The sequence below is a fragment of the Mesocricetus auratus genome, unplaced genomic scaffold (assembly GCF_017639785.1).
Source record: "Mesocricetus auratus isolate SY011 unplaced genomic scaffold, BCM_Maur_2.0 Super-Scaffold_6730, whole genome shotgun sequence".
Classification (NCBI taxonomy): Eukaryota; Metazoa; Chordata; class Mammalia; order Rodentia; family Cricetidae; genus Mesocricetus; species Mesocricetus auratus.
Window position 1 is genome coordinate 81,286,241 of NW_024429184.1, and position 16,908 is coordinate 81,303,148.

A 16,908-nucleotide genomic window follows, 5' to 3' on the forward strand; every position below is an offset into this window, starting at 1 on the left:
CTAAACAAATATAGACGGATAGAAGGATAGATAAATGTAGTTTTACTTTCTTATTGGCACCACCAGCCTATAAATAATAACATGGAAACTTCTTACTAATTATGAAAGTTTGGCCATCAGCTTAGGCTTGTCCCACTAGCTCTTATAACTTAAATTAACCTGTTTTTATTAATCCATGTTTCCCATGTGGCTTGGTTTCCTCTACTCTGTACTTTATGTCCAACCCCTTCAGTGCTTCTCTGGCATCTCTTGTGCACCTAGATCCCTTCTTCTCTTCCTCTCTTTCTTTGGAAATCCCATCCATCCTCTCCTGTCGAGAATTGGCCATTTGGATCTTTATTACCCCAATCACAGCAATATATCTTCACACGGTGCACACGCACCCCACAACAGATAAATGGATGGATGGATAGATGAATTAATTTTACTTTTATTTAATTTATGCAAATTTAAACTTTGGGTTCACAGTGTGATCAAATATCCCCAACAATGCCTTACAGCTGGATCTTACGGAGTCATTTTCTCAGTTGAGGTTTTCTCCTTTCAGATGGCTCTGCCTTTTTGTCAAGTTGATATAAAACTTTCCAGGACATCTTGTGTCTCAGGGATCTTGTTTATCAGATAACTGATGTTTCCCCATTCCTTCCTAAAGGGCCATCTGCCACAGGCAAAAGGGTATCTACTGGTTTGATTGGGGCAGGCAGAGACTCCCTCCCAGGGACCTGACAGGAAAAATCTTCCGAGAGGAGGGATCTGCCCTTAGTCTTGTTCGGTGATTTCACTAAACTCCCTTAAGGGTGCTGGAGGTGACTCTATCACCCTCATCTGATCCTCCTTCCCATTGCCTGGGACAAAGGTTTAATGACAGACAAGTGGTTGTCTTGCAAGGATGGCAAGAACTTGGACATTTGCTGACTGAGGAGCTAGTATCTTCCCCCTGCAATGCTTTCAGCAGGGAAGATTAGACTTTTAGAATATGAAGTAGAACATTTTCTTATGTCTTTTCATGTATACTTACTTGGTTTTGACTGGCTCTTCTCACTCTCTCCCCATCCCCACTTCAACTCTTCCCTCCTCAGTATCTGCATATCATAAATGTTTGCAATTTTAAATATGGTGTTTGTATCCCCCCCCCTTTTTTTTTGTTTTTCGAGACAAGGTTTCTCTGTATTGCTTTGGAGCCTGTCCTAGAACTCGTTCTGTAGACCAGACTGGCCTCGAACTCACAGAGATCTGCCTGCCTCTGCCTCCCGAGTGCTGTGATTAAAGACATGCGCCACCAACGCCCGGCTGTATTTCCCTTTATAGAGTAACCACTCCCCATAAAGGCAGAATCTTAAAGCTCACCAACCCCCGGGCTTTTTGGAATCATACGGGAACATTTTAAAAACATGTCTGCCTGAGCTCAGGATTTCCACAGTCACTGGTGCTTGTAAAAGCTCTCCCTGATGAACTGTGCAGCAGATTCTAAGAACTACTGGGCTGCTCGTTTTATATCAAGCTCTTGGCAGTTTGCGGGGCTGTGGTCACTGCTGAAAGATCAAGGAATTCACCAGCCTGGCTCAAAAAGCAACCTTTCCATGCTGTAAGCAAGCCGATCGTGCCCTAGGCCCCGCCTCAAGCCCTGCCTCTAGGCCCCGCCCCAGGTCACACCTCCAGCCCCCGCCCAGACGCTGCGGGGTAGAGTGGAAACTCGTTGCTGAGTCTGCGCAGTTGGGAAGCGCGCTTCTGCGCTTGCGCGGCGCCAAGTCCGGCCGGCAGTTTGAATTTCTGTGCCGGCTGAATGTTGCAGGGTTAGGCGTTTTGGGTAGTAGTCTGGTGCGCTCACACCCCAGGGTCTTCACTCCCAGAACTCGGGAGGTCCCTGGCCCGGAAGCCGCTCAAGGCATCGTTTAGCAGGTGAGTGGACCGGGAGGCGCGGAGGGTCGGCTCCCGCCTTCTCCGACTTCGGTTTCCAGCCAGGCGCAGCTATCCTGGATCTGCGCAAAATAGTAAACGTTATGAGATTTCTTTTGTGATTCTGTACTTGGCAACTGCATTGCACGGTTTTCCAGCGTGAACTTGACGATGTCGGGTCGTAATGTCAAAAGATTGGACACGCCTGATCAGATCGGCATCTTTTCACTCAGCCTTGCAAGGACTTTTCGCTGTGGATATTTCGCTCCACCTCACGCCCAAACTCTGAGGTCTGGACTCACACATCCAAGCCCAGAGGAATATGGTAGCTCAGGTTTAAGGTTTCTGGATATCCAGCAGGAGCCTCCAAGACATGTTACCATTGACACTGAATTTTGTAGAATTGAAAAAAAAAAGCCCTCTAATTGTGTTCTTTCTTTGCAAAGCTATGTTGTTTACTGTTTTTAGATTTTGAAAGTGAACAGAAATTTAGTTTTTAATAACTTTCCCTTAAAAAGTGTTTCTATATGTTTTATTCAGATGCTTGAAGGATGGCCTCAGATCTAGAACAGTTATGCTCTTATGTTAATGAGAAGATTGACAATATTAAGAAAATTCTGTCGATAAGAAATATTGGTAAGCAACATTGACTCACTGCTTTGGGGTACATGCAGCGTGTCTTGATTATTCTGCTGTGAATGTTTCTTAGTAAGGTAACTTTAGATTTCCAATAGTGAATTTTCAAAACACTCCATTGTCACTGTTTCAAATAATGCAGAGGCAATGTTAAATAATGGGTGAATATTTACTTACTTTTTCTTAGACATTATGCCAATATTAAGGTTTGAAGGGGGATGTAGCATCCATGGTACTAGAGCTAATTGGATCTACTACCCCAAAAGAGTTGAGGAAAAAACAAAATCAAAACCAACCAACCATTTCCCCCCCCCCCCACAGGGTTTCTCTGTATTGTTTTGGAGCCTGTCCTGAAACTTGCTCTGTAGACCAGGCTGGGCTTGAACTCTCAGAGATCCACCTGCCTCTGTGTCCTGAGTGCTGGGATTAAAGGCATGTGCCACCAACACTCGGCCCAACCAACCAAATTTAAAACTTCAAATGAAAAGATTTACTAAGGGTGAAGTAGCCCATAACCAGTTATCATCCTATTTAGAGGAAGCTTATCCCTGTGTATCGGGGTAAAATAGATAGTTGGAAATGAAATTATTGTTAAGGCATAAGAGTCAAAGAAACAGATGATCCTTGTTAAGTCTAAGATGTTTTAAAAATCAAGTCTCCTGGCTTTGTCCAGGAGAGTTCAAAGCTTTATTAGTAGATAGAATTCAGTCTTCTGGAAAGATTGTGGAGATTTTGCTGTAGTTGGTGATGTGGTTAGTTTAAGGTTTTAATTTTCTTTGACATATGAGATTCTGTTGAATATCTCTCCTAGAAATTTGGTATTTTCATTCTTCATTCGAGAACTCCTATTAAAGGAACTTGTTTATCTTGTGACTCATGGTTCACACTCTATAGAAAGTTATCTGTGGACTCAAGCCTCTCATTTTTTTTTTCTTTTTTCTTTTTGGTTTGTTGAGATAGGGTTTCTCTGTATTGTTTTGGGGGCTGTCCTAGAACTTGCTTTGTAGACCAGGCTGGCCTCAAACTCACAGAGACCCGCCTGTCTCTATCTCCCAAGTGCTGGGATTAAAGATGTGGGTCACCAACGCCTGGCCAAGCCTTTCATTTTATACTCAGGGAGACTAAGACTCCAAAGAGGCTTGCCCAAATCATCCTGAGTTTCTGAACACTCAGGTGGGATGATGGCTCTCAGTCTCAATTCCTACATAGCAAGCCTCTCCACCCATATGCCACTTTTACTGAAAAAAACCCAATCAGGTGTAGCAGCATACACCTGTGATCCCAACAATTGGGAGGCAAAGGCAGGCACAGGTGAATCTATGAGTTCAAGACCAGCTTGGTCTACTTTAATAAGTTCCAGGACAGCCTGAACTATGTAGGGAAACATTGCTTAAAACAAACAAAAAGAAAAGAAGGATTTGATTTTTTTTTTTTTTTTGATTTTTCGAGACAGGGTTTCTCTGTATTGTTTTGGAGACTGTCCTGGAACTAACTCTGTAGACCAGGCTGGCCTCGAACTCACTGAGATCCGCCTGCCTCTGCCTCCCAAGTGCTGGGATTAAAGGTGTGCACCACCAACGCCTAGGGAATTTGATTTTTAATGGTTAGCTTTCTTTAGGTTATGTTTACAAGGGCTTGATTATGGCTGGCTGAACATAATTTGAGGGTCTATAAAGTTGGATTCAAGCAACCCCACCTAAGTCTGGTTGTAGTAGTGTGAGCTACTAGACCGATGTCATTTTGTAGTTAAGAAAAAATACTTTGTCTCCACAGCCTATTTAATAAAGTCTAATAGTTTCTCTCACTGTGGCTGCTATAACTTATCAGATACCTAACATCAAGTATGAACTTGCTAAGTTGATTGTATAGTAATAGATCAGTATAGATGACTAAATTTTTTTTTCAGATAGTAGTTTTCAGGAAAGATACCATATCCAGCTGATTAACTCACCATTCTGAAATTCTTAGTACACACATCAGTACCTTTTTAACTTATCATAGCTAGGTGGCAAATCCCAGCACTTGGGGGTGAGGGGTGGGGCAAAGGCAGGTAGATGTCTGAGCTCAAGACCAGCCTGGTTCACATAGTGAATTCCAGGACTACACATTGAAGCCCTGTCTCAAAAAACAAAACAAACAAAAAACAAAAACAAAACTGCTGAAATTAACTTGGCTCCTTTTAGTTGCTATGAATCAAGTGTTAGATAGTGTCCACATTGCAAAGCTAGAGTAACACACTGATCCTCACAGAGATGTAGTGGTTGGCATTCAGTGTTTCGCTAATTCCCAGATGCAATGCTGTCTTCCTTGTCCTTTCATGTAGTAATCTTTGCAGCCACCCCCGTGACAGGCATTGCTCTCTTGGACTTCATTCCAGGAGCTATTTCCATTTGCTTCTACACAACCTATAGATGTGGCCAAAATGTTGCACTTATTTGTATTTCGTTGTTTGGTTGCTTGAGGCACACATAAAATTCTTTTTGTGAGATAGGGTCTCTCTATATAGTCCAGGCTGGCCTCGAATTCACAGATATCCTCCTGTCTCTGCCTCCTGAGTGCTGGGATTAAAGGAGTGCCCAATCACACCTGGCTGGTGTTAAAACTTTGAAAGTTACTCTTAAAACAACATTTTGTCTTATTTACTTGGGGTGTGTGTTGCAGGAGTTGCTTTTCTGCTTCCACTGTGATCAAAACGAGGTTGTTAGGTTGGCAGTGGATTCCTTTACCTGCTGATCCAGCTTGCTTGTTCTTAGTCACTTCTGTGTGTTGGGAAAAAGAACTTGAGGTTTTCCAACCCTTTCAAATCTGAGTCTAGAGAGGTGCTGGATGGGACAAGAAGTCTAAGCACCCTGTTTATAAAAGCATCTTGTCTTTGTTTCTTCCAGATACCCAGTCTGTATTTTTGTTGTTTCTATCCCTGATTGAAGGTTTTTGAGTAGTGGGGATGGTGTAAATATGAATTCCAAACTTATACTACGAATTCCCAGAGAGCTGCCCTGTCTTTAGTCTCGCTCCTCTATAGAACACATTTGAAGGGCAGTCTAAACATGAGTTTATCTCCCTGGCACCTTAAGTTTTTCAGGTTACATTTTAATAATATGTCCTCTGAAGCAGGGTAACAGCCTCACTTGAAATTTTTCATTTCTATCATCCTGTGGTTTGAGGCCTCAAAGTCATTGGCTCTTGTCTGCAGTAAAGTCAAGGGTAGTCGGTCACTGAGACCAGATACTTCTCTCTAGCATTCTTTCACACGTACTGACAGCATTGTCGACTCTGCTCATGCACCCCAATTGGTGTCTGTGAGTCCTACTTCATGTCAGCCCAGGAAGAATGACCTCTTCGTCATGAATGCTGTATGCAGGTGTTTATTATTTCCAGATGTTTTGTTATGTTGAAAGGATTTGCCAGAAATAAAACCAGCAGGAAACACTTTGTACTTGCCTCTCTCCTCCTCCTCCTCCTCCTCCTCCTCCTCTTCCTCTTCCTCTTCCTCCTCTTTGAAGTAGAAGTTAGGTCAGGTCTGGTGGCAAATACCTGTAAGCCCTGCACTGAAGAAGCTGAGGCAGGAGGATTTAAGTTAGGGGCCAGCCTGGGCTACTGCATAGCAAGAAGTTTTCATATAACAACAAAACAAGAACTTGCCCTTTCCAATTCAATTTTTTTTTTAAGGCATAGCTGTCGGTTCCAAGTTTATGTGGGATTTGGATGTTTGGGTTTTTATATACTTTGTTTTCCATTTTTTCTTTCTTTATAACAGGCCAAGCACCTGCCTTGAAGACCACCTTAAGTAAAATAGAAGATGAAATCATTACAGTAAATGAACTTCTAAATAATTTTGAGTTGGAAATTCAGTATCAAGAACAAACCAACAAGTCACTTAAGGTAATGCTTCCCTAACTGGAAAACAGAAGACAGTAAACACAGACTCCCTAATCACCAGGTCCTTTTTAAGGATCCTTTGTTTGCAATGTTTGTGGCTTTTTAAATTAGACTAAAGAGTAACATTTGTGTTCTCAGTGTAACCAAGTTCTGAATGCCAACTGTTTCTGTATGCTACCGGCCAATAGCATAGAACTTTTACTAGAAGGAAAGTTTTTGAAGAGTTTTTTGTAGGTAGGTTTAATGTAAACAAGCGATGCACTGAGAGTGCTCAGTGGAGAACACCTGCCTAGAGTGAGGTACAGTTCCTTATCTGGAGTGAGGTACAGGTCCTCACCTGGAGTGAGGTACAGGTCAGTGCTCAGTGGAGAACACCTGCCTAGAGTGAGGTACAGTTCCTTATCTGGAGTGAGGTACAGGTCCTCACCTGGAGTGAGGTACAGGTCAGTGCTCAGTGGAGAACACCTGCCTAGAGTGAGGTACAGTTCCTTATCTGGAGTGAGGTACAGGTCCTCACCTGGAGTGAGGTACAGGTCCTCACCTGGAGTGAGGTACAGGTCCTCACCTGGAGTGAGGTACAGGTCCTCACCTGGAGTGAGGTACAGGTCCTCACCTGGAGTGAGGTACAGGTCCTTACCTTGGTCGCCCTGGGTACTCTCTGCCACCCTGAGAAAGCCATTTCACCTCTTGAGGTCTCGGATCCTCATTTAAATAGGAGACTGGGAAGACTGTTTCTTACCTGTTTTCTGTCCGTTCGTTTCTATCAAAGATGAGAACAACTCATCGGAGAAAAGCTTGAACTTCACTCATGCACGTTTTGTTGTAAATAAGACTCCTAGTGAAGTTCACCTGATAAGAGCTTGTGCACTTTGTAACGAGGGAAACAGTCGCTGCCCTAGCTATGTCATGTTGGAGCCTTTGGTAGGTTGAGGAAGGTAGCCTTCAAGGTCCCCGTCAGCCTGCAGTCTTCATGGTCTGGGAAGACTTTTCAGCTTCAGGCATGGGCAAACTTAGGCTTAGTCTAATCCCCAGTCAAAAGTAAAACGTGACCTTCAGAATAATTTAGTTCTTGAAAAGAAAGATGTCACAGGTTCAAAATGGAAAACAGTATTGGTCTATCAGTTTCCACCTGTCCAGAAACATGCAGGGCTACAGGAGAGTGTTCACTTGAGGCATGAAGTCTGTTCACATTATGATTGACAGCCAGGTATCAAGAACCCAAAAGTATAGAATATTTTCTGAATTAAAATTTACATGAGTTCATTACCCCAAGTTCTAGTAGAAGTTAAATAAAATACACACACACACACACACACATATACACACACACTCACTCACTCACACTAACACGGAAGAGTATGAATACCTCTCATCAGGGTTGACTTTAGTCGCTCTGGTGCTGTTTCACAGGCAGCACTGGGGTACATGTGCTAACTCAATAAGAGCAATTTGCTAGATTGAAGAGCATCAATATTTCATCTGTTTCTTAGATGCTTCCCAAGGTTAAAGTGTTTGGGAAAGGCTTAAACTTCAACCCAATCTCATGATTTTACTGTGATTGATTATAGTACTTGTTCTGTGAAAAAAATCCAATAAGGAAAAACATCATCATCGAAACTCTAGAAGTTACAGGTCTCCCCTCCCCTTATTTTCCTTTGGGGATCAAACCCAGGGCTTTGTACTTGGTAGGCAAGTGCACTGAGCTACACTGCAGCCCTTAAGTCCTCCGTTATTATTTGGTTGTTCATTTGCATTGCTGCATTTGGTGCTTTCCCGCTGCATTCTGTGTTCTCAGCACTTACAAGGACTGTGAGTGTGGCTTACAGTCTGACCTGACTGTTTCATACATCTCATGTAGAGGAGGAACCCTTGCTCACAAGCATTTTTGAAACTTAGGAGCTCTGTGAATCTCTTGAAGACGATTTGAAAGATGTGGAGCATCTCAAAGAACACATTCCGTCCTATTTGCCACAAGTGACAGTGACCCAGAGTTTGTAAGTACATTTCCTGATTCTTGCTGTCTGGACTTGTTTGTGGAAACAAATACCTTGGTCGTTTTCTGTCATGTACTTGAATTTTTTGTCAGGTTTTATTCAGTTTCTTGTCTCTTGATATAGAAACCATACTTCCCTCTGTCTCCTCCAGTTTCCTCATTCTGCATCTCTGAGGAAAATGACCCCTTTCCCCAGCCAAGGCTCCCCAGCACCCCCCACCCACACCCACACACATTACCACCACCACCACTCCCTCAGTCCTTAGACTTTCAGGTTTTGACCAGAACACTCTTGGTGTGAGAATAGGGTGTTTAGTAGCATTACTGTCTCCTTCCACTCTACACCAGTCTCATGCCTCCTTTGGACATCACCAAGATTTTGACCTCTGTGTCCACTGTCCCTGGGGAACCAGGGAAACCTTTGCCTTTAGGGTAAGCTAAGCTCTGAAAAACAATTAGAGAAGCCATCAAAGGCTTTCAGGCCTGGCTTTTAGCTACCACTGCCACTGCTCTTGTGAAGAACGATGGCTTGAAGGTTACAGGGGACTAGTTTGTCCTCGGCTCTGTGTCTGTGGTCCTCGCTCACCCACTCTGTTTCTAGGTGTGTCCATGCTGCCCAAGCTTCCTGACTGTCTTCTGCATTCCTCGATGTGGTTGCCTCCTGTCTCTCCTCCCCCATAAACGATAGCTCTTGTGTGCTCGCCTGACACCACTTGTCAGTGCTCTGAAATGTTCAGTTCTTGTCTTGACCTGCTGGAAATCCGATGAGGAACTGTTTTCTCTCAAACTTTGCAGGTCCAAGACTGAACTCAGTGACTCTCTTGTTACTTGTATATATATCCAACCTCTTGCTTTTTTTGCCTAGGCAAGTTTTTTCTGTCTTCAGGGTTTCTTGTTCTCCTTTAGCTACGAGCTATCCAATATGTCTCTCAGGTTTTGTGTATTCTTCCTTGTTCCCATTGCCTGGCTCTGAATGAGATCTTGTATCTTTTTTTTTTTTTTGTCTTTATAATATAAGAGTTTCTGTATTGTGCCCGCCTCCAGCTTTCCTCCAATCCTGATACCAAAATTGTGATTCTAAAAGGTACTTTCAATAGGTACAAACATTCCATGGCCAACTTAATTTTTGAAGTGTATCATATATATAGAATAGTGATTATATGTAAAACTGGAAGAATAGTCACTATCCATGTATGTAGGAGCTGGATTTAGAACAGTGTATTACCAGTACCATAAAACATAATGCAGACCCTCCCTCTGCTGTAGAGGTAGTGGCCACTCTGGCCTTGAGAATGCTTAGGATTTCCCTACAAGAAGAGAAGACTGCCAGGGAAAGTTGTGAGTGAATATTAGGGAAAAGAGACCTCGTGGTTATTAGTCAGGAATATAGAGTGGACTGAACATTGGATATCCAGAGGAATGTGACCGGCAGAACAACACTGCTGTAGCCCGGCCTCCTCTGTCCAGCTCATGTCAAAGCGTTGCTGTAGCCCAGCCTTTGCTATCCAACTTAGGTCAAACCAGTTTGGAATAGGTGGAAGATATTTTGGGTGGATACAGTGAACTGGGCATGCGGGGGTCACCGAGTTGAAGATGTTTTGAGTGGATACAGTGAACTAGGCAAGTGGGAGTCACCAGTTGAAAATGTTTTCACTGGGTACAGTGAGCTGGGCATGCGGGAGTCACCAGCACATTCTTAGCACATGATCAGGAAGAGAACATGAGAAAAGAATCGGGTACACAGAAGAGTGGGTTCATTTGGTGATGGAGTCACATTAGTATTCATAAAAGGATGGCGCCATCACTGTCTGTTTATTGTAATTACTACCATAATTCTATTACACAGCCAAGACAGTATTTCAGATTTTGACAGCCCATGACAACCAGTTGTGTTTGCCGCGCTGTGGGTCTGGTCCTCAGCTGTTCTCTTTCTGGGGAATTCCTTTGCTTGTTTCTGTGTTAGATCTACAGATTTCTGATCTGGTATCTTTCTTGGAATATTTCTGCCATTGTAGCAGATGTCTCTTCTGCCTTGGCATTTAACCTAAAAGCCACAATCTGTTTCCAGACTCCATTTGCCAGAATGAGTCTGCAATAGGCAGTGACTAATAGTAACCACTAATACACTAGGATAAATGGAAGATGGATGCTGTTTCAAGGTTCATAACTAGGGAAATGAAATAGAGAAGCTATTGGAGTTTAGTTCAGCTTTACATATGTCAACTTTGAGAAGCAAATGGGAATGAATACTGGTGAAGGTGTGTAGTATATATTCTGTGCATGACATATTTTGGGTGTATAAATGAAAATAGTTATACTTTAAAGATTTGAGAACTTACTTTTCAAAGTTCCTCTAACAATTTAGATATTCATAACCAATGGGTAGGGCTACAAAGAAGATTTGGCTATAAAATTATTAAACCAGATATGTCACACATTTGCAGATTTTTCCCCCAGCTTGAAAGAAATGTATGGTGTGATGCTTAATTCTAACAGTTACCTCTGTGTGTGTATGTGTGTGTGTGTGTTCATCTTTATAGGGTTAACAATTCCGATCTGGATCCTAAAGAGCCAGTCAAAGCTGAGGAACCTGTCCTGACAAAGAAGCCTCCCAGAGAGCAGAGAATTATAAAGGAAATGCAGTTTATAACCACTGATGAATTCAGTGGTGTTCCTGCGTAAGTATTGAGCATAAATTCTAATGTGCAACACTACTAATCAACATACATAATTGTTTAAGTCATGCATGAATTGCAGCATTCGATATTGAAGCAAAAAGGCCAGAAAGTGTTTGTTTGTGACAGTTCTCACTATGTAGCTCTGGCTGGTCTAGAACTCATTATACAGATCAGGCTGGCTTTGAACTCATGGAGATCCACCTATCTCTCTTCCTAAGCACTGTAAAGACATGTGCCACCACAGCCTTGTACTGTGTCACTTTGTGGTTTGTTGCCTGCCACTTTTCTTACAGAAAGTCCAGCGTTTTAGATACATTGACTATTTTGCAGGAATACTATCATCATCAAAGGAAGGGAAAGATGTGGTTATAATCTCAAAGGAAAAGTTTGTGTGATGATTTTTAAAGAATAACTACATACATTGGAACATAGAGCTGTCAGCAGGAAGGATCTCTATCAAATTCCTCTCCTCAGGGATCAGGAAACCCTACAGAAGAGGAGGTAGAAAGAGTGTAAGAGCCAGAGGAGTTGGAAGACATCAAGGAGTCAAGGCCTTCTAAATCAATGTGATCAAAGCACATTTGAACTCACAGACTGAGGCAGCTTGCACAGGGCCTGCATGGGTCTGCATCAGGTCCTCTGTGTGTATATTATCCAGTTTAGTGTGTTTATGGGATTCCTGAGTGTGCGAATGAGTGGATCTCTGATTCTTGTGCCTTCTCTTGGGCTCTTTTCCTTCTGTTTGCCTAATTCCAATGTGTTGTTTTTGCTTTACCTTATTTTATTATTTAAAAAATAGTAGAAGTAATATTTAAATATATAATAAAATATAAAAAGTAAAAAAGAATAACTATATACTTTTCTTTAAAAACAGGTACATGAAATCCCGTTTAACATATTGTCAAATTAATGATGTTATTAAAGAAATTAATAAGGCAGTGGTTAGTAAATACAAGATTATACATCAACCAAAAGCATCTATGAGTTCTGTGAAGAGAAATCTCTACCAAAGATTTATTAATGAAGAAACGAAGGACACGAAAGGTAAAGTGATGGTATCTATGAGTACATGTCAGCTGTTTGGAGGAGGACAAACCTGGAATTCTAGGAAATGCTGCATCCAGAGAGCTAGTTATCTCCAGCTGTTCTAACACTTCACTGTGTGCTGGACAGCACTTAGCTTTTTTTTTTTTAAACCTTGTCACATTTTGCAGACTGGATGGAGTTCTCAGTCATCCAAGGTCTCTTAATTGGGTGACAGAGTTGCAGTGGGCTCCTTCCTGTTACTGTCGTCACAGAATGCCTCTGGAGAAGTGAGCTGTTGAGGCATACCAACACTGCTCACTGACAACAGAGATGCGGCAGTGAAGTCATGCAGCCTCAGTCGATGGGACAGTGTTTTAGAAGGAATACCATTTCCCACTGTGTTTTGTATTTGGATAGGGTTAGTAAGAAGGACCCAGCCATTCACAAGGTGATGCCATAAAAACTTCTGTGAGAACTAGAGTCATGGAAGTTAGAACCTGGTGTTTCTCTTTTCAGGTCGTTATTTCTTTGTGGAAGCTGACTTAAAGGACTTTACGAACTTGAAGGCTGACAAGAGATTATATGTGATCTTGAACATCTTGCGGCATTGCCAGAGACTGTCAGAGGTTCGAGGGGGAGGACTGACTCGTTATGTCCTCATCTGAGACTTTCGAAGGCTTGGGATTGACTGGCAGTTGGGTATAGCGGATAGTCTTGACATTTCATATGTTATTAGCTGCTACATTTCCTGATCTTGTTTTTTACAGAAATAAAACTCTGTTTGAGTAAAGCATATGTATTTTCAAAATGTACCGCCTTTAGGAATGGGAATGAAGCTGGGGCTCACAGTAAACACGTAAGCCAAAGTCAGAGTGATAAATCTGATATCATGTGTGGAACTTAGACTGAAATTAAAAATGTGTATAAGTGCAGATGATGAGACCAGAAAGTAAGAGTCAGGGAGAAATAGAAGATAATAGGATGATGTGAGGACTATCTGGGAGCCAGCCAAGGGGAGCGGGGTAGAAGCACAGGAATAAAGTGTAATGGCACAAACGTAAGAAAATGTAGTGATGGGACTCATTTCTTTGTATGCTAACTTAAAAGGTAGTTTTAAAATATTGCTACCTTTTAGTAGATATTCAACACTACCAAGTCCAGCCTGTGTATGAGATGTTAAGTGGACAGTGCTACAGATACCATGGGCATAGACTTGATGCTGGGAAAGATGAGCATACCCAAGCCCTCGGGGTTGTAAAGTCTGGTTACTGATTTTCTGTGTGCCCTTAGGAAACAGCTTGCATAAAATGCATTCTGTATATATACGCCAGCCTGTCTGCTTCAACCTGTAATGAAGTATATTGAGATGCTGTGATACTGTCATACAATAAATATGTATTTCATCTTCATTTCCAGTCCTTTGTTCAGAGTTTCTAAAAGCCTTGTGGTGTCTGAAGTGATAGGGTGCATCTTGTGTTGAGCCCAGTTCCTGACTGTAGTTCTCACGTGCCTTTGAATTTCCTCTTCATCAGCACATCCTTTGTTCTAATTACAAGGGTGATCCTTGAATGGCTTCAAGGTGGCAGCTGGTTACTGGAAAGACAAAGCCGTGACTAGGAAGCTGCAGTTTCAAATGGATCTCCACTCCCAGGGAGGGGATTGGGGTTGGAGATTAATTATTGATCACGCCAACAGGCTGCCTCTGTGTTACATCCTTTACCTGTAAAGTTTGGAGAGCTTCCTGGTTGGAAGGCATTAATAGAGGAAAGTGATGCACCCCAACGCTATGTGGACAGAAGTTCCTGGGCCTGAGACCTTTGAGGCAACCTCTTCATCCAGCTGCTTAATTGATATGCACTCTTAAAGCCAAATCCAGGGCTTTTCTGTATTTTTAAGTTGCCCTAGCAAAATTACAACACTCCTAGCAATGGGGCTTATATTAGCCAGGTTCTCTAAAAAGAATGGATCCAGTGGGATGGAAAATACATATATGAACTTATTAAGTTAGTTTTAGAATAGTAAGAACAGCAAAATCACACTGGAGAAGCTGTGAACCCAGTAGTTATTTAGTTCTTGAGACTAGATGCCTCAATAATCATAGCGGTCCTGCAATAACTCTAGCTGGAGGGGCAAAAATACTTAGTTCACAAAGTAGGGGCCTTAGTTGTCCTATCTGCCGAGAAGTACTGGTCCTTAGTCCATGATGATAGCTTGGAAATGCTGATGATGAATCGGCAGCAGCAACAGGGCAAATCAGCTTGGTGGCAAGAGGGAAGGGCAGCTGAGCAGGAGGCATGACGGTCTTCCTGCTGACATCCCCTTCCTGCGGGTCTGCCAGTAGAAGGTGCAGCTTACAGTCAGGGTGAGCCTTCCCACATCAGTCAAGGTGATCTGGACAGTCCTAAAGGTGATTCTGATCTGTGGCAAATTGCTATTAAAGCCAACCAGGATAGGTTATAGGAACTTTGATTTGTAGCCAAGTAGTATGCAAGTGTGGGTAGTCTGAGGACCCAACAGTTGTGATGCAGTCTGAAGTGGGGGTATTCTTGTGGGACTTTGCCCTTAACCAGGGACTACACTAACTCTAGGTAGTGTTAGCATTGGATTGTGGGATACCTCGCTCTTATCCAGATTCTTGGAGAGTTGATATCTATGGGGGGAAAGCCCTGTATATTTGGGATCAGTATGTATAATAGAAGAAACAGCTTTTCCTAGTGAGATGAAAATGATAACCTGTGAACAAGTTTAAAAGGGTCATGAGAAAATGGTAATTGGATTCTAAGAACTCTTCTGCACCTGGGGAGGCTGTCTGGTTTATTAATAGCTGTGCCATCTGCTTGCCAGGCTCGTTCCCGCAGTAGGGAAAAAATGTGTATCATTACTGTGATGGCCACAGAGTGAATTACAGGCCCTACATATTCATTATTAGCCATCTTCTTTAATTCAAATGCAGGCATGTTTTATTTTTCATTTCTGTGGTCAAACCCAGGGCCTCACACACTCTGCCAACTGCAAGAAACCCTTGGGCCATTTATTTTTATATTTATTTTACCAATTATTTCATTTAGATATGCAATTGGTAAAAATAGAGATGGAGGGATGTCCTTCTGTACATGTTTCTCTTATTAGTTGATAATAAGACACTGGCTAATGAGGCAGAAAGATAGGCGGGACAAGGAGACAAGGAGAATTCTGGGAAAGGTAGATTGGGGAAGACCGTGAAACAGTCGCCATGTAAGGACCAGGAAGAAAGGACAAGGACATACCAAGCTTTCTCCAGTAAGATAAGACCATGTTGAAATACATAGATTAATAGAAGTGGGTTAATAATTGAGACAGAGCTAGCCAATAAGAAGCCCCAGTCATTGGCCAACAGTTTGATAATTAATATAGTGTCTCTGTTTATTTGGGGCTTAGAAGGGCAGCAGGGCCAGGCTGAGACAAGAGAAGCTCCAGCAACAAAAGAGACCAATGAGGGGATTCATTTTAAAACCACTAATCTGTTACTTGACTGTCGTGGGATATTTTGATTGTACTCTTAGTTACAATCCTGAGACTGTCATTAAAGCTAAACTTTGAATCGGGGTAGAGCCAGCAACTAACTGACTGGCATTGTCCATAGAGAAGCCAGCAATTTGGATAGAGAAGACACACAGGCAGGAGAGGCAGGGAGTTGAGTTTGGTACTTTTTGGTTCTGGGACTAGGGGAGAAACTTTTCTCATGCGGTGTCTCCTGCCAAAAAGCAAGGTCAGCCAGTTGCTTTTCACCCTCTTTGAGTTAGCGGGTTTTCACCCCAAGTCTTAATTGGTAAATGGAATGATAGAGACTTAATTTAAACCTACATATTCTGGCTGCAGCAGAGCTGGGGCCCTGGGCTACAGATGATTAATATCAGTAGATTCATGTGCAGCTGCTAAGACAACAGAAAAACATCACTTGACCTTTATTTTCAAGCGAAACAACAGACTACTTACTCATTTTTTGTAAATGGCATCTTTAATTTTAAGAGAAAGCTTGATCCTGATTCTGTCCTCAGGTCCATCTCTTGCCCTTTTTGCTGTCTGTCCACTCTCGGCATTCTGTAATCCTCTCCTGAGGATACTTGTACAGTCTCTTCATTGCTATAGGGCGCCAACAACAGACCATTCCATCCAAGTCCAGCTTGGTGAATCAGTGGATTTATTGGGCTTTGTTTTGAGAGTGTGGGTGACTGCAGAAGAGCTGCATCACTCACAGTGTCCAGCATAGCATGAGGGCCAACCTCCTCGATGCAGTCCCTTCTTCAGTGACCTTCCATCTCTTGTGTACCCTAGCCAGTACCATGTGCAACTGGGGCCAGTGCCAGGAGGGGTAAGTGGCTGTAATCTTAGGTGAGGGTCTGGTGGTCCTGTCCCCATGCCTATGAGGGAATGGCAACTGGCCTGATCTTCAAAGGAACTTGTGCAGTAATCACAGCTGTTCTGATTAAGATGAAAACAGCTGCATCACAGCTGGAAAACCTAGTTCTACAGCACATAGGAACACATGCTTATTCGGCAGCACCGTGCAGAGACTGGAGCCTGGTTTACTCAGGTTAACCCCACTGTTGGCAAGACCGGTGGTGGGCACCCGGAACTTCCCAGTTATGAGATTCGAATATTTATGTGATGTTAACCTGAAAGGCAAGTGGGGAGGCACACAAAATTTGGGTAGAGAGACTGACAGGATGGCTCAGTGGGTAAAGGTGCTTGCTGTGAAGCCTGAACTCTGACCTCTATCTGGAGCATTCATGAAGTGGAAGGAGAGAACTGACTCTCACA

General features: G+C 42.7%; 1 protein-coding gene across 1 annotated transcript; it reads left to right on the forward strand.

Moving 5' to 3' along the window:
- Positions 1-1,701: 1,701 nt before the first annotated feature.
- Ska1 (spindle and kinetochore associated complex subunit 1) lies at positions 1,702-13,517 on the forward strand. Its single transcript, XM_005076442.4, has 7 exons — positions 1,702-1,899; positions 2,437-2,532; positions 6,290-6,414; positions 8,308-8,405; positions 10,945-11,082; positions 11,957-12,126; positions 12,625-13,517. The coding sequence occupies exons 2-7, from the start codon at positions 2,448-2,450 to the stop codon at positions 12,771-12,773; spliced, it is 765 nt and encodes a 254-aa protein (XP_005076499.1). The 5' UTR covers positions 1,702-1,899; positions 2,437-2,447; the 3' UTR covers positions 12,774-13,517.
- Positions 13,518-16,908: the final 3,391 nt, after the last annotated feature.